Source organism: Pempheris klunzingeri, chromosome 9, assembly GCF_042242105.1.
Source record: "Pempheris klunzingeri isolate RE-2024b chromosome 9, fPemKlu1.hap1, whole genome shotgun sequence".
In the NCBI taxonomy this organism is placed as follows: Eukaryota; Metazoa; Chordata; class Actinopteri; order Acropomatiformes; family Pempheridae; genus Pempheris; species Pempheris klunzingeri.
The window spans coordinates 1,748,004-1,770,911 of NC_092020.1; the positions used below are offsets into that span (position 1 = coordinate 1,748,004).

Below are 22,908 nucleotides of genomic sequence, written 5' to 3' on the forward strand. Positions count from 1 at the left end.
CTAGCCACAGTGGCTTAGCTGACAATATCAATGTTGGCTAAGGCTATTTCTAATAACTTTAAAGTAATTTTGTATATCGCTGCCTATGTAAAAGGATATATGGAATTACTTTACTGTCTCAAAAGCATGGCACATATCCCAAACAACAGATAATGAGTGAGAGATGATAAGCTTTAAGAATTAGAAATATATCATATAATTCAGATTTTATGTTGTCACTTACATCTAAATAATTTAGAAAGGCTTAAAAAGACATAAGTCATGTGATCCTGACACTGAGTGTGCTCATGCTTGAAAAATGTATGGGAAAATGTTTTGCATTGTTTGAAATGTAACTTAATACAACAAGCGAAGACAAGAGCTGCATGTCGACTCTCCATTCTTCTGCCATTACTATTCCCCTGTTTAAGGGCTCGACAGAGGCGTTTTTAAAATTTTATTTGTAGGTACGCTACCAGCCTGGTTCTGAGGATAGTGTTGTCTGTCACTCAGTTGGTCCAGTAGGCTTGTTATTTGTGTTATAACAGACTAATATTTTTCGTTAGAATCTAGAGTTTTCTCCATTTTATTCTGGTTCCAGCAGCTGCAACCTAAAGTGTGCAGACTTTGCACGCTGCCTGATTATGTTATTAATTTTCATGACTGTTTGGCAGAGCTCCAGAAATTGTGCAAAACTATACACAATATTGCATTTTTTTTAATATTTATGGGCCACCAAGTCAAGCCTCCTCACTGATTGCCATCAAGTCCCAAGTCATATCGAGTCCTCAGGCAGCAGAGTATCAAGCGAGTAGCACATGAGTCCAAATTGAGTTTTTTCACAACTCCAGTCCAATCATCAAATGTTAGCATGCTAACACAAAACTAATATTAAGGGTGCATCCCTTAAATGCTTGTAAATGCATGCTGAGTTTAGCATTAACCTAAATGCAGCAAGTCACAACTGCTTTGCCCAAGTAGAGAACACCGTTTTTAATAATAATTATTTGGTGGCCAATTAATGTGGTGGTAGAGGGTAACTGTCGCTGTTGCTATATTATGTATTTTAATGTGCTGTTTTGTGTGGTGTTATATTATTTAAGTTCATTAGAACCAGGGCGTCCTTGTGGCCTTGGGGTTTCCAAGGCTGACAACATTGTGGCCACGTCTCTGTTTCAAGCTGTATCCTGTCATCTCACTGTGATCATGAAATTGCCAAAATCTGCAATCAAATATGTCAGTGTGAAAGAACATGAAATATCATTTCCATAGTTTCAAACAGCATTTATACATTTGCTACACTGGCTACACCTTTCGCAGCACATGAGAGCAGAGGTCACAGTGCCCACACATCAAAGAGTATGAAAACACTAAGTCCTAATAGATTCCTTTTTGATCTTCTTTTTGCTTCTAAAGCTTACATTCAGCTCAGCACTGTGGGCATTAGGGATTCTTACTAGATGTTTTATTCAGTGCAAATCTTGTTCATTTACTGATGTGCTTTGTGCCAAGTAGACAGAGTTGTCTCCTCTCTTCAGCTGTGAAATTAAAACTGTGGGAAAAAAATAACCCCAGAGGGCATCGCAAAAGTGTTCTGAGGGGAAATGTGTGGCGGACCCTCATTGTGTGCATGTACATCTGTGCGCGGTGATGCATGCACAAACAGCATGTCTGCATCTGAGCACGCTCGAATGTTTAATGCATGTTTCTTTACTGTAATTACAGTGTACAGTACGTACTGTGGTAGTTGGATGTGGCCTCTTGTTTTCTGCAATGTGGGATTACGTGTGTTTGAGTTGGCTTAGTGAACGCTGTATGTGTGATTGAGTGTATATAGTCATCCTGACCTTCATTATGGGACCACACAGAGATGGCAGGCAGGGGTCAAACACACGCTGCCGTGCGGTGGTGGCAGTGGTGGGGAGGAGGTAGACTTTATTAGCGATTAGTATAGAGCCTCAGGGGGAGCCAGCTTCAATTACTGCTCACAGCTTGTCTCCCAAGACATCGAGGGAACTACTAAGCTGCAGCTACCACATCTGGAGGAGACATCTCTTTCATCGAGCCAACTAGACCTCAATCAGGAATGGGGATGTTTGATTTTTTTTTTTTTTAAGGGTTGCATTGAGACTAATGACACGACTTGTTTTAGGGGAATAGTGGAATATGCATGTTGAAATGTTAAAATGAGAAGTGTGATCTCTCATCTTTGTGTTTTCCTCTCCTCTTCTCTCCTCTCCTCATCCTCTCCTTAGTTACGCTCTTCAGGATGTGAGTGTCAAAGCGTCAGCCCGAAGATTACCGTAGCTTGGTTGCTCGAACGCCTCTTCTGAGTGCTTCACCGTAGTGAGCGGACTAATTTCCCGTTTCCATGGTCGCAGAAAAAGCTGTCAGTCTCAGTATGTCAGATGTTATAAAAGCAAACCATCTATTAGCACATTCAAACATGCACTATCTACATAGAGCATCATGCGGAAACATCAACAGAGGAAAAAAAAGACAAAAATGAACACACATTGAGCTCATCTCAGCCAATTTTGAGCATAGAAAACAACGGTGGAAAAGTTTCCATGATGCTTCCTTATTGATGAATTTTGAGCCAACATTTGAACAGATGTGCATTTGAGTGTGTTTTCCGACTCTAGCTCCTGATATGTGCGTGCAACAACCATATAGCGCATAATCTTCAAAAACATGCACAGAAAGCATAATATTTCCGTGTTTGTGCACAAATAAAACATCAAAACCAAAATGCCGAAGATGTGAGACAGATTTCCTCACAGTATTCATCAGGATTTTGGTAATGAGAGCACTGAAATGCTTTGGTATGGATATTAGTAGAATATTTCAATTCATCTAAACCCTATTTAGGTATCATGTGTCCCAATGTTTCTTTGTTATGTGTTTATGTGCAAGTTAAGTATCAGCAAACTGCACATTCGTCAGGTCTCTTGATGCTGAACATTTTCATTTGAAAGCTGTTAATGTAGTCTTTTTAAAATGTTCTTCTTTTTACATAACTGGGACCAAGTTCTGTCAATCAATATGCCTAATGATTAAATAATTCAAAATATTTGGAAATCTTTCTTACTTTTCATTGTTTAGGGTCAAAACTTGAAACTTCTACTTAAATCTAAGTCTTATACTAATTTTTGTGGCTTCCAACTCTCCAGCTCTGTGTAACTTTGTTAAGAAATCAGTCTCCTCTTAAAGATCCATTTAATTGTTGTTCTGGGGCTTTTGAGCATAATCTCCATCAACCCATGGATTTTGCTCATTTGTTGTGGCAGTGAAAACATTTTCTTTTTCTAAAGTTTGGTCTCAAAGTCTAATCCTGATCTTTGAAACAACAGTTGAGAAACCAGTCTCGCCAAAAGTATCCATTAGCTGTTGAGGAGCTTTCAATCAAATCACATGAGCTTTATGAGCGGATGTTTGTCAATATCGTATATTTCTATAAGCTGCACTCATTTTTCGACCGTCCATCAATCCCGATTCTACCAAGGAGGATAAAAATATCCATCAACTCATGACTGGATCCTTTGGGTTTCCAAGTTAAAAACAGGACAAGAGACAACAGCGAGCACTAAATGCATACATTTCTTTGTGGATCCATTGGAGACAGAAACAAAGAAACAAGGTTGGGGGTGATAGAATAAAGATAAAAAACAACAACAGCTTCTCATTCCTTACTTTCAGAGACGCTGGTGCCCTGGGGAAAGTTGTATTATTCTTTTATCTGAATCAGTTCTCGCTGGCTACTTAATTGCAGCTCAAGCAGACACCGGCGATAGCCACAACTGCTGCTTCTCTACACAATGAGACCAACGTCAGATATAACTCCTCGAGGGGAAACAGCTTTTTCAAATCAGCAGATCATACTTCATTTTGTCTTTTTGTTTAAATGCGGCTTCCACACTGTACCGAGTGCAGGCTATGAGGTTTATGTATTGAGAGCCAAGTACACCAGTCTCTGTGCCAATAATGTGTCCAGAAGAGGCTCAACTGTAGAGGCTGACCTCTCACTAATCCATAAACATCTCAGACACAAACACACACACACACACACACACACATGCACACACACGCACGCCCAATCCCCTTTTCCTCACATGGTGCTAAAGACAATTGGATTAACGCTTGAACTGTTGGGACTCTTTCCTTCACAGCTTACAGCACCTGAAAGTGCTGTAACTGTGTCATCCTCTATGACGACGATAAACCCTGACAGATGAAGGCAATGAGAGACAGAAACGTGCATTTCAAAGAGCAGATATCCGTGGTGAGGAGAGATTGCCTCTGAACACAGAAAAACCCCGGGTCCAGATAGAAGAAGAAAAATCGCTCCCTTCTCCTCTAGAAAGCATTTTCCACCTGGTTAGACCTCGCAATCTACTTCGATGCGAGCAGAACGGTAAAATCTGCTCCTCAAAGACCAAATTGGTGAGATCAAAGCAGGCGTAGCGCTGCAGGAGAGCAGTAACCAAGGCAGCACAGGATGTTCTGTCTTGACACACACACACAGAGGCCACAGTCCCAGGAACACCAGCTCGCTCCCTTAATGCCAAATATACAATTTTTTTGCAATGAAGTGTCAAGAGAGGCACAGTGTCTGAGTGCTGTGTCTGCGTCCCTCGGGTTGTTCCCTCCTTGGGCCGATGTTTTCCAATGCATCCAGAGTTCGGGTCGATTCGGAACTGGACGGGCTAAATTGTTCAGTGACCTTTAGCTCGCTGCCTGAATTGACAAGTTTGTGAAAAGGTTCCGCTCCCTTGCTGACAGATCCCAGGGATCGCTGACCAGAAAGCATAACAAAGGCAGAGAGAGGACGGATGGAGAGGAATGTGGCTTGTTTAGACTTAACAGTGTTTGTTTTCACGCTGTCTTGTCGTCTCAGGGTTATGACAGCTCAGGCGGAGCATAAAACCAAAGTCATAGCTGGTAATTGGGAAGGGCAAAAGCCTCTCTGTGTGTGGTCTTTCTTGTCCAATCGGATCTTAATGAAGAACCGCAAAGCTCAAAACCAGCTCATCGATTGCTTTCACTCACATCTAACCACGGCCTGTCCCACAAAGATCACTCTTTTTTTTTTTTTCCTCTCTCCCTTTCTCACTTCATCACTCCAACCCCGCGGTGGTGTGAGCGTGCTTCGGAAAAGTGTCAGAGTTGACTTGCTCTGACACCCCGTGCCATCTGGGCTCTCCCCGCTGTGGTGATACAGACATCAGTGAATGACAGCGTGTGAACAGCCTCTTGTGGATTTAGTGGGATTGCGCATCAACAATGGGCGGCCACATAACATGGGACATCTAATCAGCTCGGATCATTCTGCGTTTGTTTTCTCAGAAGCTCTCAGAAGAGGAGTTTGAGCAGCAAGAATGCGAAGGGGGCACTTGAGGACTCTCTGTTCTCAGCACTGTTACTCCACTGATTCGCACACAGCAGTTTCCCACCTCCAAGCAGCAAACCAACATAATTAATACTTGAGTAGACCTGGGTGTCTGTTCTTTTCATCTCTCTGTTCTGTTCCTCTGCTCACTTCTCTGTTTACACTCTCATAATAGTTCAGTGCCTACAGGTCTTCATTTGGGCTGGTTCCGCTCCATCCCCGGAGCTGTGGGCAACCTTGATGCAAACAACACAATAAAGGGCTCATTAAAAGAAATCTTAAGTGATGTGATTATTCGTTTGCTTGCTGAGAGTTAGAAGAGAAGATCGACGCCATTTTCAGCTTGTGCGTTTCATATGAAGCTATAGCCAGCAGCTGGTTAGCTTAGCTTAGCATGTTGGGAAAGAGCTGTCCTGGCCTCATCCAAAGCTGACAAAACCTGCCCATAAGGGCCTGTAAACCTCTAATTAGCATGCTATATCTCGTTTGTTTACTTTGCACAGAAGCAGAAGATTAAAACAGCAAGTTGTGGATTTATATGGGATTGTGCGGTTTTAATTCGTCACCTTCGGCGGTGCCGGTAGGAGGATTCTGTTACCTTTGGACAGAGCCGGGCTTGCTGTTTCCCCTTGTTTCCAGTCTTTATGCAAAGCTAAGATAACTGGCTGCTGGCTGTAGGATTAGTGAGCCTAGTGAACTATTCCTTTAAACCAGCCACTCAGCCCATGTGACCTACGAATGGGTTGAGTCACCTTGTTTCTTTATCTATCCATCAATCTTTCCTTCTCTCGCCCACCGTCTTTCCTTCAGTGTACATTTGAAACGACGTGGGCAAAGTCCCCTCTACTCAATCATTATTTATCCCCATTTGCTGTCTTTCCATTACTGTTTCAGCACCACACTTTCTCCTCCACTCCAGTCCTATTTTGTTGCAAACACAGCCAACGGCCTTCACTCCCCTCTGTGTTCCTTTGCAATCTCATTTTCCCTCTCCTGCTGCTGGAACAGTTTGATTTGAATGCAGAACTGCAGCTTTCTCAGTCTCGGTCTAGCTGCAGGCCGCCTATTAGATCAAGGCCTTTTGCTTTTTCATCTTTAGACAAGGAGAAGAAGAGGAATCTCCCTAGTTCCTTGACTGAATAGTGCCGGGAGCTGCCCGGACTTTTGGCTTTACGCAGCATACATCAAACGGACAGTGAGAGAGAGGAAAGGAAAGAAACAAGGGAGATGGAGGAGAGATAGACGGAGCTGAGATCAAGGTCCCGGCGGAGGCCAGCACTCCCACTCGCTCCACACTGATGACTCACTGAAAGGATGTCTGCTGGTGAACATCTAACCTCCTGCTACGTTCAAACACAGGTTTCTCTGTGTGACTATGCAGCATGAAGAACGTCTACATCAGCTGCAGTTACAAGCTCTCTTGTTTTGATACCGACTGAATTCTGACCGAAGGTCAATTGTTTACATGGGATGTGATGTGATGTGATGTGATGTGATGCGGTCTGGTACATGCACAGACGTTTTTAATCGAAACTGTTGCATGACATGTGCAAAAGTGATGAATGTCCGTGCTTTCATATACATCAATGGTTACCTTTCAGCACCGACCCATTCAGCAATATCACTTTGTCACATGCTTGATCAGCCCCCCTGAAAAAGATTGTGCATGTAATCACAGCTATTATGCTCATTTGCATCCCCGAGCATTTAAGTCCAGATAGGTGGCATACACAGAAAGAACGCAGCCAGAGAGTATTGATGAGATAAGGTGAGACACCACAGGTGAAACATTTTAACTAGTAGATATCACCATGAAACTCCTCGGGCTGGTTACTTGCATTATGACAATTATTTTTTTTGCATCAGAAGGTTTTATAAATTTTATGCAAATGATGCATTATTATTTGCACACATTTCCAGAACAGAAATCTGAACACTGGATAAAGCCTGGTTCAAAATTCCTATTTAATGTTGCTGATATATTAGAGCCAGGGTTTTTTTTAAACCACCCCCTTTCAGAAATGATAAGTTGTATAAATCAGGATATGAATTATATGTAAAACCTTCAGAATATAGATGGGAATAAACAGAGCAAGTTTAGTGCTGAGACAAAATGGTCCTTAAAGATCTAAAATCTACAGACGCAAATAGAGAACAAATGTAAGCAAACAAGCAGCCAAACTTGTCTGAATGAAGACATGTTATGAAAGTAAAAATAAGTGTCTCGGCTTAATCTACCTACGGTTTATGAACATATAACAATACAGAATTAATTCAGCCTGCAGGCAAAAGTAGGCTACATTTAACAAATTATTGAAATAAATGTAATTTCTTCCTTGTTCTATCTTTTCCTTCTTGTATCCCAAACTAAATTAATTTTGCTGTGGACTTTATCATGCATAGGTAGTGGAGTCATTATAATAAAAAACAACAATAACTACACCAACGGATGGTTTCCACAGAAATGTTATTAATATTCTTGAGGATATATATGCATCTGAAAATGGGTTCATGTTTAAGGTTCACATAAAAAAAAAATGCTGGTTAGGGGTCTTGTTGCTATGACGACAGCTTCTGATCATTTTAGACCAGGTTTGAAGAACAGGAAAATCTGGTCTTTGTCAAATCATCATCAACCCATTCAAGCTTGCTACAGATATCTGAAGAATGGGGCAGATGTTTCAAGAGATTATTTCAAAAAAAGCAGTTTTTAGACGACTAAAATATATCCAGCACACATTTCTCCTTCAGCAATCCACTCACCTAAAAATGGATCACCTGAACCGACCCAAGTCTCACTAATCGGCCTGGCTTAGTTAAGCGTATTGCAGACAGCAACACTAGCTCATCCTTTCTCATCCATCTTATCTAAACATCACACTACTCAGTTGTGCCTCTAAGCGCTGTTTTCCTGAATGCCTTCACAGTTCATACTTGGCAGAAATCGCTGAAACAATATGTCAACAGCAGCAGCGACAAACCTTTCACAGGCTGTAAACATACATTCAGTATTGTCTTGGCTGTGAAGCATTTAGACCGCAGAGGAAATGGGCTCTAAATGTTGCTGCAGTGATGTTGTAATGAGGTTTTGGTGGAGTTCAACACATCTGTCATTTGTCAGAGCCACCACCCATAAAGGTCAGGGGAATTTTTCAGAGTAAGCAGCACGCCTTGTTGTGAGCCCCTGCAACTGATTGAGCTTGTGGGTGTCTGCTAACTTGAATGATGGCCCTGAAAAGCGGATGGGTATAGACCATTAACTCCAAATGTACAGAACGAAAAAAAAAAAAAATCAGGCTTTGAGGAATGGCACGGAGCTAGAGAGCTGTGTCCACCTAGTGTTCGGACATGGTAATTGAAGTAACATGGACATGAACTGAGGTACAATACGTGTGCTACAGACACATGGTGTGGTTTCCTGAGCTGAAAATACAAATAGCTGTTTAAATGTGACTCCGTTCTGCAGACACCTCACTGTCACTGCAATCCTCCACTGTTAGCTTACAGACGTGCAGTAATGTGCAGATTATGTGTCACACTGGAGAAACATCCACCATCAAACAGCGTCTGGTTTGAACCACCATTTTATTTGGCATAATTTAAAATCATCTCACTGTTAGTTCATTTATACAAATATGCTTTTGTTATATATAAAACAATTACAAACAGATTTCTACAAATCAAGTTCCCAGTGTAAAAGCGTAGTACCACGCACACGGTAGCATACAGCTCCGGGACACAGACAGAGAGCCCACAGGTGTATGTTCCACTTCAACAGCATTATCTGAGTGAAATCAGGACACGGCAAAAAAAAAAACAACAAACTCACCACAGTTGACAGTTTGACATATTGTGCACTTACATTCAACCCTCCACACCTCGATCTGGGAAATTTTCACACATCCTTTGGCAGATCTAAAACCGCATCACTGTTGTTACACAAAATCTCCTGCTCGTGTTGCGCTTCGGTTATTCTAGACTTTACACAGGCCACAATCTGGTTCGACTTATAATACACCCTGCTCGAGTGAGTACATGAAAATAACTAGAGTAAAAGGGTTGCTGGTATTACTGGCAGCTGTAAGCACAAATTAGCAACCAGTCATTACTAAAAAAATATTTTATAAAATCTATAAAAATCTTAAGATGTGACAAGGCACGTTCCACCAACGCAGCTCTTGCTAACTGTATGTGCAAGTCGTGCTTGTGCCTCGCTCTCCCTGCACCAGGCAATGCAGGGATGTAAACCACAATCTGTTAAGAGCTGTGGGCCACGAACGCGTCTCATGTGCTCTGTTTCACAAATGCACACAGACTTGCCGCAGAAGATGTCAGTTTAGCACCTGTGCCTTACAAACAGGGCTGCAAGAAGAGTGTGTTTACTGGCAGGAACTAAGGCAGAAAGCTACTGAAAAAACAACAAGAATGAAACCCAGAGTTGGCTGGAGCTGCATTTGAAAGGTCTCGTGGCACTTGCATCACTATAATGAGAACCTCTGGGTTTGACCAAGGGAGCACTGCTATGGTCTTTGGTGTAGATAAGGCACCTGACCAAATAAAAGGCTCCTTCCATATTGTAGATAGACTGCTGTTACACTGTAAAAAAAAAAAAATTAACTAGGCAGCTACGTCATGGTGCTTCTTCCAACACGAAATGATATTCCACTAGTCGAGAAAATACAAGAAAATAAGTGTATATAGCCTAGCACAAGCCAGTTAAAACATATTCTGGTGTTACACGCTATTCTGAATCAATTATGCAGTGGTCATAGACTGCTGACCTTAAATATAGGGCAACAATGTAATTGACAAAGGGAGCATTATGCAGTTGTGGTTTATCAAATCTGAGTATTAACTATTACACACAAACATCTTACTGGTCAAATAAACATAAGCTATTACAAAAAATATATTCAACTTTGGCCATTACCGCACTCGTTGGTTAAAACCATTTGAGGAAAAAAAAAAAAAGTCATTTACAGAGTAAAATCAACATTATTAGACAAAATACAGTCTCTTTGACCCCACCCTGTCAAAAAAAGTCATTCTTAGGCATGTTTTAATGGCACTCGGTGTGAACCTCAAGAGTTAAGACGTAGACAGAGGAGAGCTGTACTACAACATGACTTCCTGATATGTCAGCTCGAGAAGTACCAGTAAGGGTTAATTTGACAGAGGCCTTATGACACCTGCTCCTCCATTACTCAAGAGGGCAAATGGTCGGCTGCTTTTAATGGGACCGGCTTATCTTCAAAGGCCTGGTGGCTCTTCCATGCATGGCAGTGCGAGAGCAGTGCAAGAGGCTGGAAGGGCAGCCTGCCAGACAGCTCTAACATGCCAGACTGAGCAAAGGGGGAACTCCGGGGAGCTCAAGAGTTTGACCTCCAATCTGTGCATGTTGGTTAAGGGGTACTGGCATTTGTCCAAGAGTCATCACACCTTGTCTGGACTCAAGCTGCTTCAAATTAAAACCTGCTCACCATCTACTTGGCTTGGTTTATTACATCTAAATAGGCAAGTCAAAGCATCTTGACGGTGACGCTGCTTGAGACTCATGAGATGCGACCTAGGTGAGAGTATGAGGTAGTCATTATTTCTCCACCTGAACAAAGGCAGATCTCTTCTCTCCAGTCAAACAGGGTAGCTTGGTTTGGATGTTACTATGGCTTTTGTCAACCATGATCAGCATTTTATAAGGCAAAGCAGAGAAGCTATAAATCTAGAACAGATGTAAAATTGGGGAAAAAAAGTGTAAATATCAAAAGTTAAAATGTAAGAAAAATAGAGGAGATACGGTCTGTTGCCCCCATTTTTGGCATAGTCACTTTGGTGATGATGGCAACGGAGTGAAATCCTCCAGGAGATGAGTAAGGACAAGAGGAGAAACAGAGGAGTTGAAAACAAAGTCTAAACTGCTGGAGATGGTGTGCAGGCAGCCAGGTGACGATGTTCATTCCTCAGCCTTCCTTTGCATCTGTAGATCTCCATCATCTCTCTCCACAGTCCAATTCTGGGAACCATTTATTACAACAGCACACACTTCTTGGGGTTCTTTTTCGTGACTGGATACAACACTGCCCTCACAGCTTCGGCAAACACCTCCCTGACACCATCCTGGAGCAGAGCAGAACACTCCATGTATTTAACAGCCCCAATCTGCTTGGCCAAGGCGTTGCCCTGCTGCTGGGTGGTAGGGGCCAGGCCCTGCTCCTTCAGCTTCTTCACTGTTTCTGCATCGCCCCTCAGGTCCCTCTTGGTGCCCACCAGCAGGATGGGCACGTTGGGGCAGTGGTGAGACACCTCAGGGTGCCACTTGTGCCTGACATTGGCATGGGAGGAGGGGCTACCAATGGAAAAACAGATGATAAAAACGTTGGTCTGGGGATAGGAGAGAGTGCGCAGGCGGTCATACTCCTCCTGGCCTGCCGTGTCCCACAAATTGAGGCTGACAGTGCGGCCGTCTACGCTCATCTGGGCACTGTAGTTGTCAAACACTGTGGGAATGTACTCTTCGGGAAAGGCATTGGTGGTATAAGAGATGAGGAGACAGGTTTTACCCACTGCCCCATCACCCACCACCACACACTTTATGGTCTGCATCCTGCCAACGACCACTGGGGCTGCAGCACCTGACAACAGGAAAAAAAAAAAAAGATACCTGGTTAACTTCAAGTTACAGTGCACCGTGCTCTAGGCTGCTAATCTGAACTTTTCATCATCAATGATAAGGGGGATGATTGTTAAACTGTAATTGACAATGGTTAATTGCCGGCCAGTGACTCTGTGACAGCAGTTTTTACAGCTTTTCCTCCAATTAGCAGACGAGGCTAACCACCGCCAACGTTAGCTCATCGACGTAATAAACGTTACATGCAATAGCTATAATTTCAGCCGTGCCTTGACTAACAACATCTGGAAAATTAGCCGAACAAGTCCTCGAACAAAGGACAACGAGTAACTCGAAAGCGAGACGCAAGTTTTTCTGGCGTGTGTTATTTCGCAGTGTTCACTTCTGATACTAGGCGTTCCCCCACTGGCTAGCATCAAGCTAAGGAACTAGCGCGTCTGGGGGCTAACAAGCTAGCTAGTTAGCAAACAAGTTGAAAGTTTATTTGCAAGCCACTTCTCAAAAAGGTCTGTTCCTGGCCCGATAACATCCTACAAGTTACTCTAAAATTCTATTCTGCCCTGATACATGTCTTAGAAGAAGTTATTCGCAGTAACAGTGAAATTTGAAGGATTTTGTGACTTACCGCCACTTGGCTTTCGATCTCTTTTTGCCTGGTATAGTCAGTCACAGCCGCATCCGGGGAGCTGTCCATTACGTAAAAGTCGACGTACGGAAGCAATGCAAACTGGTAGTTGTAGTTTTAATTCATGACTGGCGCTACTTCGACACTAGATGGCGTTCTTAAGCTATACTGCCTTCACTGTGACTTTCCAACTTCCATAAAGCTTGTGTTAAAAGCACGACCAAGTTAAAAGTATTGTAAAAGTAGCTATACTTAAATGTAAAAAATACTAATTGTGCACAAGTACAACATGACCCTTTTCAGAGTGTCTCACTGACATCATTTAATATAAATAGTATCATGCTCATGTCAGCTACTTGGGCCTGGCTGTCATGTGTGCATCATAATTCATAATCATGTGATCTTGTGTTTTGTATGCAAAATCTTAATCTGCAAATCTACAATTGTCAAATAAACGCAGAATAAGTTCCCAGTCACGTATAAATCTTTGCCTCTAATTAAGGTCGTATCCAGCTGCCAGATTTAAGAATGGAGTTTGGCATCATATTTTCCCATACAATAAACTTAATTTATTTCACTCAGTAATATGCTAGGTAATTTTAGACTTTATTTCTATTGAAATAAGCTTGACCACACCTATTAGCACTTAAATATACCTATTATTTGTAATACTTTGCAAAAATCATGGACCCTCTCTCTTAAAAGTGACAACTGTTGACAAGGGTGCCCCTGAATCTAACTTACTTACTTCCCATCTCGTCTGCCTCCGGTCTGTTAACATTTCAAGAGTCTGAATGCATGGACGCCTGCAGACTCTCTGCTGTGACTTTACCCTTTCTCTTGAACTTGCGACATTCTCACCATTAAATGCCAGTGTGTCATTGTGTATGTATATATCCCCCACATACAAACAGGCCATAAAACAATCCTGACTCCTGCGTTTTGGTCCTCATCCTCTCTTTGGTCAGCACTGGTCTTAAAGCCCATATATCACTTATTCACCTTCAGACAAGTCATTATTCTCACTACGCCAGCGCTTTGAGATCAATGTAGAATACATGAAGGCAGCTAAAATAGGGATCACTTTAGACTACTTGGTCCTGCACCCCTGGAGACCCGTTGATGATGTCACTTCTATACACTGAGGCAGGTTAAGAGGCCAGCGCTGACCGACAACCGGACACTCGAGAACACAAAGAGGCACCGGTTTATTGCCTTTCCCAAGAGGTTCTGGCGTCACTGCAGCCTATAAAGAGAGAATTCCCACTGGGACCCTACACCCACAGTCACCCCCAACCCCAGCCCTTGCACCCAACTATTCTGCCAGGAGATTCCCCGGGACGTCTGTAGCATTTCCATGACAACAGCCACCGACAGAGATGGGGGTGACTGTGTCAAGAGATGCAGCAGGAGGGAGTTTGGATGAGAGGGGGAGAGAAAAAAGGGGGTGACAAGCAGACAGGGGACAGTGAGATGCAAGAGCAGCAGTTGATGAGGACAAGTGGAGACCTTGAAAGTGAAAGCTTGCAAAGTGATCCAAAACTGAGGAATGGATGTGAATATAGTATATCAACAACGCAGACAGGCAGTGTTTAATTAAACTGATGAATGCCTTTCTCAGAGACAGACAGCACTACAGATCACCGTCTTTATTCATCTTTTCTTATTTATAAATCCACATAATACAGTGAATAACAACCAATGCTATTCAATAAAGTTATAGAATCTTTTGACATAAAATAACAATGAAAAAAAAAATAATTACAGTAATCATCTCTCCCCGTGGCCTCTTCTTCAGTTTGTAAAGTGCATCAGAACGATGAGGCCTCTCAACGTGAGGATGAACAGTTCAATATTGTACCGAGTTCAGTTTGGACTGAAAGACAGCCAAGTGTGAGAACACAATGATCACTTAGCGGAGGGGTCACAGTATTCAAAACATTTGGACAAGTTCCTAAAATAAAAAAAAACCCTACTTTTTTCCCATGCTAATGAGTTTTAAACAGTGTCCAAAATTACCAATTTTTCAAACCACACTTGTGCAGACTAGGCACAGAGTGATGCCGCTTGGTTGTGTTTTACTGATGTGAAGTAAGTGTTAACCTGCTCTACGTATGAGTAGTTAGTGTGAGATGGGTGTTCTTATGGTGTCCTGTTGCCTGCAACTGACACAGCTGGGTGTAAAAAGAGGTAGGATTTGGAGGATTACTATTCTACTATTGGGTGAAGCACATATAGCACACATAGTGTCCCTGATGCTCCCAATGCAGCCCCCACTCGCGTATGTAGAACCAAAGCCATCAGAACTTCATAAAAATTTCATAGAAGTTGAATTTAGAAGACGCAGAGATCATAAATCTCATTGATGACCCCTTATGAATATCCACGCTGTATAGGATGAAATTCATAAAGGCATGAAACATGTGACCAAACTGTGCATTGCAAGCGCTTATTCAGCTGCATCACCTCCAGAGTGGCTGAGCGGCAGTACCTCGGGGCACTTTGGGGCCAGGTATCCGTGAAGCTGTGGGAATTTTAGAGCTAGCAGGAGAGGTGCTTGTGCTTGCTGTCTTGGCGGTTTTGTTCCGAGCAGCAGAGATGACAGCCGTGCGTATGGTCTTGGCCGTGGCAGAGGACGGGCTGTGGGCAGTGCGAGGCTGGGGGGGCACCTGAGTCTCGGAGTTTGGAGCGAGTCGCTTAGACACACGGAGAGGAGCTCCTCTGATGAAGGCCGGCTGGGTGCTGCCTGAGACTTTCTCTGGCAGGGATCTGTCTGAGGTCCTGCGGGTCAAGGAGGGCTTTCCGGGAGTCTGTGGCTCACTTACAGTCCTCTCCCGTGTGCTATTACTGCGTTTCACCTCTGTCTGAACAGCAGCAGGCCGCGTGATAGCAGACGAGCGCATGGATAGGCTGCGAGGAGTGGACAGCCGGCTGGGAGTGGGTGGGTTAGAGGGGGTTGGGGATCCATTTGAAGGCTCCGTTTTGGAGCGCACCCTGGGAATGCCTGTGCCACTGGAGGGTGATGCACGTGACACAAGTCCCCTTTTGGCTCCTATTCCACTACGCACAGGAGTCTTCAAGGTTCGAGTCTCCTCCTTTGATGTAGGAGACCCCGGAGTCGACCCGTCTTGGAGGTCAACCTCCCTCTCCTTCCTCCACTTGGAGCAGAGACTTGGTGTGGGTCGTGGAAGTGGGGAGGTTGGGGGTGATAAGGCGTCATAGGATCGGAGGCCTTTCACCAGAGTGTGGCACTCCAGTGTTTCACCCACACGGGAGTATGACCTCGGCGTTTCCCTCTCAGGACTTGGCAGGCTGGAGTACTCCTCTGGTGACTGGCTGAACTCTGGTAGACTAGGGGGCATCCAGTTCTCCTTAACGGGTGTGGATGGTACTTCTGTGTTAGTGTGCTTGGTTAAACCTGCATCAGGCAAAGGTGTAACAGCACTTGCTGTTAAGGTGGGCATCTCTGTCGCCTGTGGTTGTGACTCAACCCTCTCTGGAGCGTTTACAGGTGATTGTGATTGGCCCTCACATTTCTGGTACCTTAACGCCCCAGCCATAGTGTCACTACGAGAAGGTATTCCTCTTGTGTGAAGAGAGGGATGTACACACTCATCAAAGCAAGATGATTTACTTAGATTAGATTTACTCTGAATAGTGTTATCTGTCACTGGCAGCCCAAACCTATGTCTTTGAGGGGAGTTTTGACTTGTAGCACAAAGGGCAGGCGTATCGGTGGGTATAACGGCAGAGTTTGTACAGGAACCGGGTGAAGATTCAGTGGTCATGGGCACCGTGTGTTCATGTGAGGTCTTTTCAAGTTCCGTTGCCTTCGATTGGCCTTGCAGTGCATAAGAAATGCTCTCTGGCCCATTTTGCTTGACTGTGAAGCCACGTCCATGCTGAGAATGACTAAATGCAGCAATGTGTGAGCCCTGTACTGCTTCCATGCTCCGGCTTGTTGCTTGGCTGTGCTGGGACCTGCTTCCTCTACCCAGGGCAGGTTCTTGGTCGATAGGGGAACACGTGCCGTCAGTCTCTGGGGAGCTACAAAGCACGGCGGTGGTCTCGTGGTCAGAGGAGCTGTTGGAGTGATAACTGTTCGATGTCGGGCTGCTGCCCAGCTCAGGGAAGCTCTTGAGCATGGATGAGTTATGAAGATGGGTGTCGCTGTGGAGGAAATGGGAGAGTCTGCGGGAGTCAGAGCTCCTCAGGCTACGTCGACTCCAAGTGTAGCTCAAATTCTTCTCTAAGAGTTTCTCCAGCTCATCTTGGCTCTCCTGACTGTGAGGCTCTCTGGCGAGGCTGAGGCTCAGGCTCAGGTCCAGCCCTGTGCAAACAGCCAGAGAGCGACGCTTTTCCCCAATCTCACGCTGGCGCTCCAGACGTTTCTGCTCCTTCAGCTCTCGCTCTGCATTCTCCTGCAGAAAAGAGATAGCATATTTGTTGTTGACTCTAAGTGCTGGGTTGAATCTACATGTTAAATTCTTTATATATGTATATTTTTAGCAACAGATCTTTGAATCAAATTTCTAAATCTAACCTGGACAGCTTTTTGGAAGCGGTGGCAAAATGAATGGAAGACCCTACAAGCCTCCTCTAGTTTGAACGTGTCATCCTCACAGAAGAACTCCACCAGAGCCTGACTAGACATCCTCATGCCCTCCACCTCATCCTCTGCCTCCTTCAGACGCTCCTCAGCCACCTGCACACAAGTTCACACAGCCATCAATGAAACAGGTTCTCTGCATTTGGGTTCTTGTGTATATAATTATGTTAAAAAAAGTTAAAAATGTTTGCGACTGGCTGGTTGTAAACCATTTGATTAAGTTTTAATACACTACAGACTATGTTTTATACCTCTAGGAAAGGTTGTGTATGCTGCTGAATCTCTGCCTCAGTCTGGATGTTTGCCTTGAGGGCCGCCACTCTGCTTTTTAACCTCGATAAGTCCTCCAGCACAGACTCCTCACACAACCTGCCGAGAGGGAAAAGACATGTAACACACAATTATGATCAGAACCGTACAGAAATAGCTGCGTAACATGTCTTGACAAGGGTCTCATAACAAGGAATAGATAATAAATGAATGCAAATTATCTAAAGTGGACACTTTGTTCTACTTTTAAAAGCAGAATAAGGATGGTACTTCCTTGGAACCATGCAGAGAAACTCTCCAGCAAAACTAAATATTGTCTTGGAGTATCAATACTCTCATGACCCACTTTCTCTGAGGCTCTTATAGCTATTGCTGACAGCTGGGTGCCGTGTTCTGATGCAAGAATGCAACAGATTTACATTACGTTTGTTTTCGCTGCCTGTTGGGGTGTGTTGATGTTATTAAGCTGGGCTTGTACTTTCCCTCAGACACAGTCGCTGTAGGATCTGATAGGATCTGAGTTTTGGGGAGAGACTGACCTAGAGGCGGAGCCAACATGCCCTAGTTGGCTGGGAAATGACAGTAAACTCTGGTCCTTTTTCACAGCTTCCTGCAGAGACAAACACAAATGATTATCCAGCTATTGTTTCAAGAGAAGCGACACGCCATTTGCTAATGCTGAGAAAATCATATGCTCTGTGGTACAGTCTGGCCCGAGGCTTCTGAGAGGCCACTGCACACTCGATCTTTATTCCTATTTTGTTTAAAATTTGAATGTACTTCAATACCTATTACAGGACTTTCTCTTCTTGCACTTAAATGACAGATCTTACCATAGCCACAAAATGCAGCAGATTCATGCCCGGCTTATTGGCTTTGGTGTCAGCCAGTTTGAGCAGAGATGAAATCCGGAAACCAGCGGCATTCCCTGCATATCCACCCTGGGAAGGCACATGCAAGGTCAGAAGAACACACACACACACACACACACCACATGTTTCAACTTTAAACAAACAATGATACAAAACCCAGGTGCACAGTCAGAGTGACGCCCCTGAACACACCGCGGCTGGTGTATTGTACACAGATAAAAAAAGGACCGATTCCACTTTGTCAGGCTGAAGAAAATAAAATAAAACAATTAAAACGAAGAGGCACTCACAGCATTCATATAGTTTCCCGCTTTCAGCACCAAACGAAGGATGGAGTGCAATTCAGGACAGCTCAGCAGTTCTAGAAGAGCCGAAGACAGACGGTCAATATTGTGCCTCAAGGTTGAGGAATAATGAATGTGAATGCAGTTGACATCGAGGCCTTAAAATGAGTCAGCGACCTTGTTTTGAAGAGTCGACTGATGTGAAGTAAGATATTCTGAATGCTAGCCATCACATTTGCATTCTGGGTCCACGCTTTACAACTCTAGACTCAGCTCTAAATAGGAGCATTTCAAAGGGCCAACACAGACCTCGTTCTTCATAGAGGTGGAGAACACGAACTCCCTGCTGTTAACTTTACCTCTGGCCGCCTCCCTCAGACATCTGGCTGCCACACACAGAGAGGTCACAGCGGGGTCAAACTCCTGTTGCAGGATCATGGCATCCAGACGAAGCCGAAAACTAAGAGGAAAGAGATGGACGGATGGATGAATGGAGAGGAATGAGTGATGATGGAGATGAGAGAGCACTCCTGATCACTCATCAGTTAGACAAGCACATGTCATCACAAAGTAAAAGCGTGTGAGCGGGACAAGTGTCGCCCACAAATAAACAGGAAAATTAGTAGTTTTAAAGCAAAAATGAAACAACGAATCAGTTGGAAAGTACTGGGGAGATCTGGGGGAATTTTATCCAACCTAGAGCTAACGGGCGTACCTGGGAACTTCCAACAAGAGCAGCATGAAAAGGTCAGGCTCTCCAAGCCAGCTCCGCTCCCCACTGAACCTCCTCAGACGGGATTCCTGAGAGAGAACAGATGTTGAGTAAAGTCTGTGCAGCACCTTTGGTTGGAAAAAAATAAAATATCTGGAGCTAAAACCAACACACTATTAATAGTCAATTCCAATATCTTTCAGTGTGGTCCTTGTATCCTTGTACGAAAAACAGACCACATCATACGACGTGGTGTAATGGCAAACTTGTGATCATCCTAACCAGAGCCGGGTGATGAGTAAGAGGAACAGGGAGGGGAAGGGAGGGGGATGTCACTGTTGTATTTGTGTGCCAAAAAAGGCACTTTACCTCCTCATTGTGAGGCAGCAATTTGCAGAGCTCTGTGAGCTTCTCCGCACCGTAACGGTCGCCGGCACCCCGCCTGATATCCTCCACTATCTCCTTAGCAGGCCTGAGGAAAAACCACAACAAGCATGTTTTTGGTATGACATCACTGCTAGCATGCAACGAGGTTTGCAGCCTGAGAAAAGGCACAACACCCACGAAGAAAACTCATGTTATGAGCAGTATCAGCTCTTGTTTTTTCCCCCCATTCATCACACAATATTTGGGCTTGTCCCATTCTTATCAGTCAAGAGTGTCGGGGAGAGAGGTTTGGTTGACGCCGCGCTGGCGACACGGGGTGGCGTACCCGCTGGGCAAATAAAATGCAGACATACAGAGAAAGTGTCTGAAAAGCCCCAGGATGTCAAGGTGAAAGACCAGAAACTGATTCGACCGACTGTTTGACCTCTGACTTACTTCCTCTGAGTGACGCATCTGTCCAGCAGTTTTTCATTATGCTGTCCCCTCCTCCTTATCTTGCAGCTAACGTTACACGTGCTCATACTCCATTATGTGCACGCTACTGTGTGAGGCTTTCATTCTCTTACATGCTCTCCTCAACATTCACATCCTTATTTCATTCTTTGACAGCTCGCTCTACCTATTTCTAAGAATAAATGATTCTATTAAGAAATCCTTTTCAGAACAGAAACGTGGTTTAACACTCTTATTGTGTGTCGAACTATTTGCTCCAACTAGTTATATTGAAAACAAAATGCTGAGTAAAATGAAGCTATCAGATAACAAAAAGACATTGAAGAGACTACTCAGACACTCATGTCTGACGATACAAAACCATATTCTGTTTAAACTACACCCACAGCTCCACAGTAGCTCTGTCTGTGTTTAGAACAGAGGGAAAATAAGCTCCCAACAAGAGAAATGTTTGTGTACACAAGATGTGCTTTTCACATAATGGCTTTCCCTGCAAGTCTTGACAAATCACGTTTAGAAAAGAAGCGCTCTTCAGTTGAGAGGCGCACAATTGAGGATCCGTGAACATTTTACGCACACTTGGAGGCGTGACACTACAGCAACTCATCACTTCTTTTTCCGTGTCTTTGTGTCGTTATTTGTACCCACTTGTCTTGTGTTTTCAGCATCAAAATGTTAATCAGGAGGTTTCAGATTTCGACTGGATGTAAGTGTTGAATGATTATTAAATCAGCTCTACTCATTACAGGAAGAGCAGCTTTGTTTGAGCCAGGCAAACATGCTAACCAGGCTGTAGGGGATGGATGAAAATGACAAACCACCAGTGGGGTCTCTCTCTGTGGGGGGTAGCTTTAACATTAGGCACTCTTTAAGGGCAGCAGCAGGTGTCAACTCTGACTCCTTGAGCTAAACCCGGCAGCTACTTACCAACCACCCTCCTTCAAGACCCCCAGCCCAGCCACTCAAGACGCACCCTCCCCTGCACCTGTGCCCTGCAATATACTCATGTCCCCTCCCCGACACCAGACATCCTCTCTCCTGATGAGACTTCACACTTCTGACACACACAACAGACGACTACCCATCTTTGATATATGGCCACACACTCTAAAGTTCAACTCCAGTGAAGCACTGCTCCCCTGGGCACACTTGGACACACTTCTGTTTCCTGCTCTTAAAACTACTTTCAGTTTTGACTGGTGGTGACCTCCAGCGAGTCGTAGTCAAAAGGGCAAAAAGCTGAAACTGTTCAGATGTACAAGACTGTTAGGAGCAAAGCTGTATCTTGTGCTTATTTTCAATATTTTTGTTCAGCCAACAGCCAAAGCCCAAAGATATTCAATTTACAATAACACAAAACACAAAGCAGCAAATCCTGATCAAACATTTGAGGGACTGGAAGCTGCTAATTTTGTCATTGTTTCAGTTTTAGGAAGGATTAAAGAGACTTACATCTTGAACTGGCGTAAAAATATTCCAATGTTCATACTGCGTTTAGAGTCGAACAAGGAGATCTGTAAAGAGACAAATGACACAATTAAGGGGGAGAAAAGTGCAAGAAAAGTGTGTTATCTTTCCACATTGCTGGATGTCACTGCCATCCCTGTGATCTGACCTCTTCTGAGCTGTCCTGGGGAGATCTGCAGCGCAGCAGAGAGGACCGCCGCCTCAGGGTGCTGGTTCTGTCCTGAGCCTTACTGTCCTTCTGACCAAACAGCTCATCCAATGAATGGAGGTCTATGGGGAACTCGTCCTCACCCTGAGCCGCCCCACTCCACACACTCTTCCTCCCCTCCACCTTCTCTTTGGGGATACGCTCCCAGTTCAGCTTCCTCAGCCGGCTCCGGCGGGCACTGTCCACCCGGCTGAAGGGCGAGGAGGAGGAGGAGGAGGATGCAGGTGGAGGTGGCGGCGGCGGAGGAGGAGGTGGAGGCGGAGGTGGTGGAGGCGGCGGCGGGGCGACCAGCGCCAGACGCGACTCCATGGCTGTCACTTCCACAGCGTCGGGAGGGCCAAGCTGTGTTCCATGAAAGGCACGAGATTCCTTGATGGCCACAGTCAGACTGATGAGCAGAGAGGCTGTCTGGGTTCAGGAGAGGAGGGGGTGACAGTGGCTGCACACTCTCTGCTCAGGTGGTCAGTGACGTCTTCTCCAGTTCAAAGGTCCATCAATAATTCCAGCCTGAGAAACAAGACAAACAAAACATCTTTTTCTTTTTATCTCAGACATTATTGAGCACAGAAAGAGACAGGAAGTCAGTTTTATCTTGGGAGTTTTGCAACAGCCAACCCAGTCACCACTTTAACTGGGGGCCAATGACCTCAGCTGAGCTTGACACCTGGCTTCACTTCTCCTTTCATTAGCATGACTCCAGCACAGTTACCAATCTAACAAGTAGTTAGTAGTAGTAGTTAAAAATGTAACCCCTGCTTCAACTTTCAGTGGAAGTTCAAGGCGTTCCGGGGAAAGTACTACCCGAGCAAGATGAGCTCTCCCCCTCTGTTGGCTGTTTGAACAGCTTGTCCCATCCTGTTCAGTTTCACCTCACTGGGTGCACGTGCACACACACACACACACACACACACACACACACACACACCTCCACCACCCTCTCCCTTCTAATTAGAATATATGGAGACACCAGAGGCGAGGCGACATGCACACTTAACCACAAAGCTGAGAAATAGAGGGTTCTACAA

The 22,908-nt window shown here is 44.4% G+C and overlaps 2 protein-coding genes across 2 annotated transcripts; both read right to left on the reverse strand.

The window, feature by feature from the left end:
• Positions 1-8,934: 8,934 nt before the first annotated feature.
• Positions 8,935-12,692, reverse strand: rhogd (ras homolog gene family, member Gd). The gene is made up of 2 exons (XM_070837492.1): positions 12,622-12,692; positions 8,935-11,997 (listed from the first exon to the last, which is right to left on the reverse strand). Exon 2 carries the CDS (start codon positions 11,966-11,968, stop codon positions 11,393-11,395), a length of 576 nt encoding a protein of 191 aa, XP_070693593.1. The 5' UTR covers positions 11,969-11,997; positions 12,622-12,692; the 3' UTR covers positions 8,935-11,392.
• A 1,563-nt stretch (positions 12,693-14,255) lies between these two features.
• Positions 14,256-22,238, reverse strand: fhdc2 (FH2 domain containing 2). The gene is made up of 11 exons (XM_070837491.1): positions 21,824-22,238; positions 21,661-21,722; positions 19,738-19,840; positions 19,372-19,457; positions 19,016-19,116; positions 18,663-18,733; positions 18,334-18,441; positions 18,040-18,110; positions 17,482-17,599; positions 17,165-17,326; positions 14,256-17,042 (listed from the first exon to the last, which is right to left on the reverse strand). Exons 1-11 carry the CDS (start codon positions 22,190-22,192, stop codon positions 15,084-15,086), a joined length of 3,210 nt encoding a protein of 1,069 aa, XP_070693592.1. The 5' UTR covers positions 22,193-22,238; the 3' UTR covers positions 14,256-15,083.
• Between the last annotated feature and the right edge of the window lie 670 nt (positions 22,239-22,908).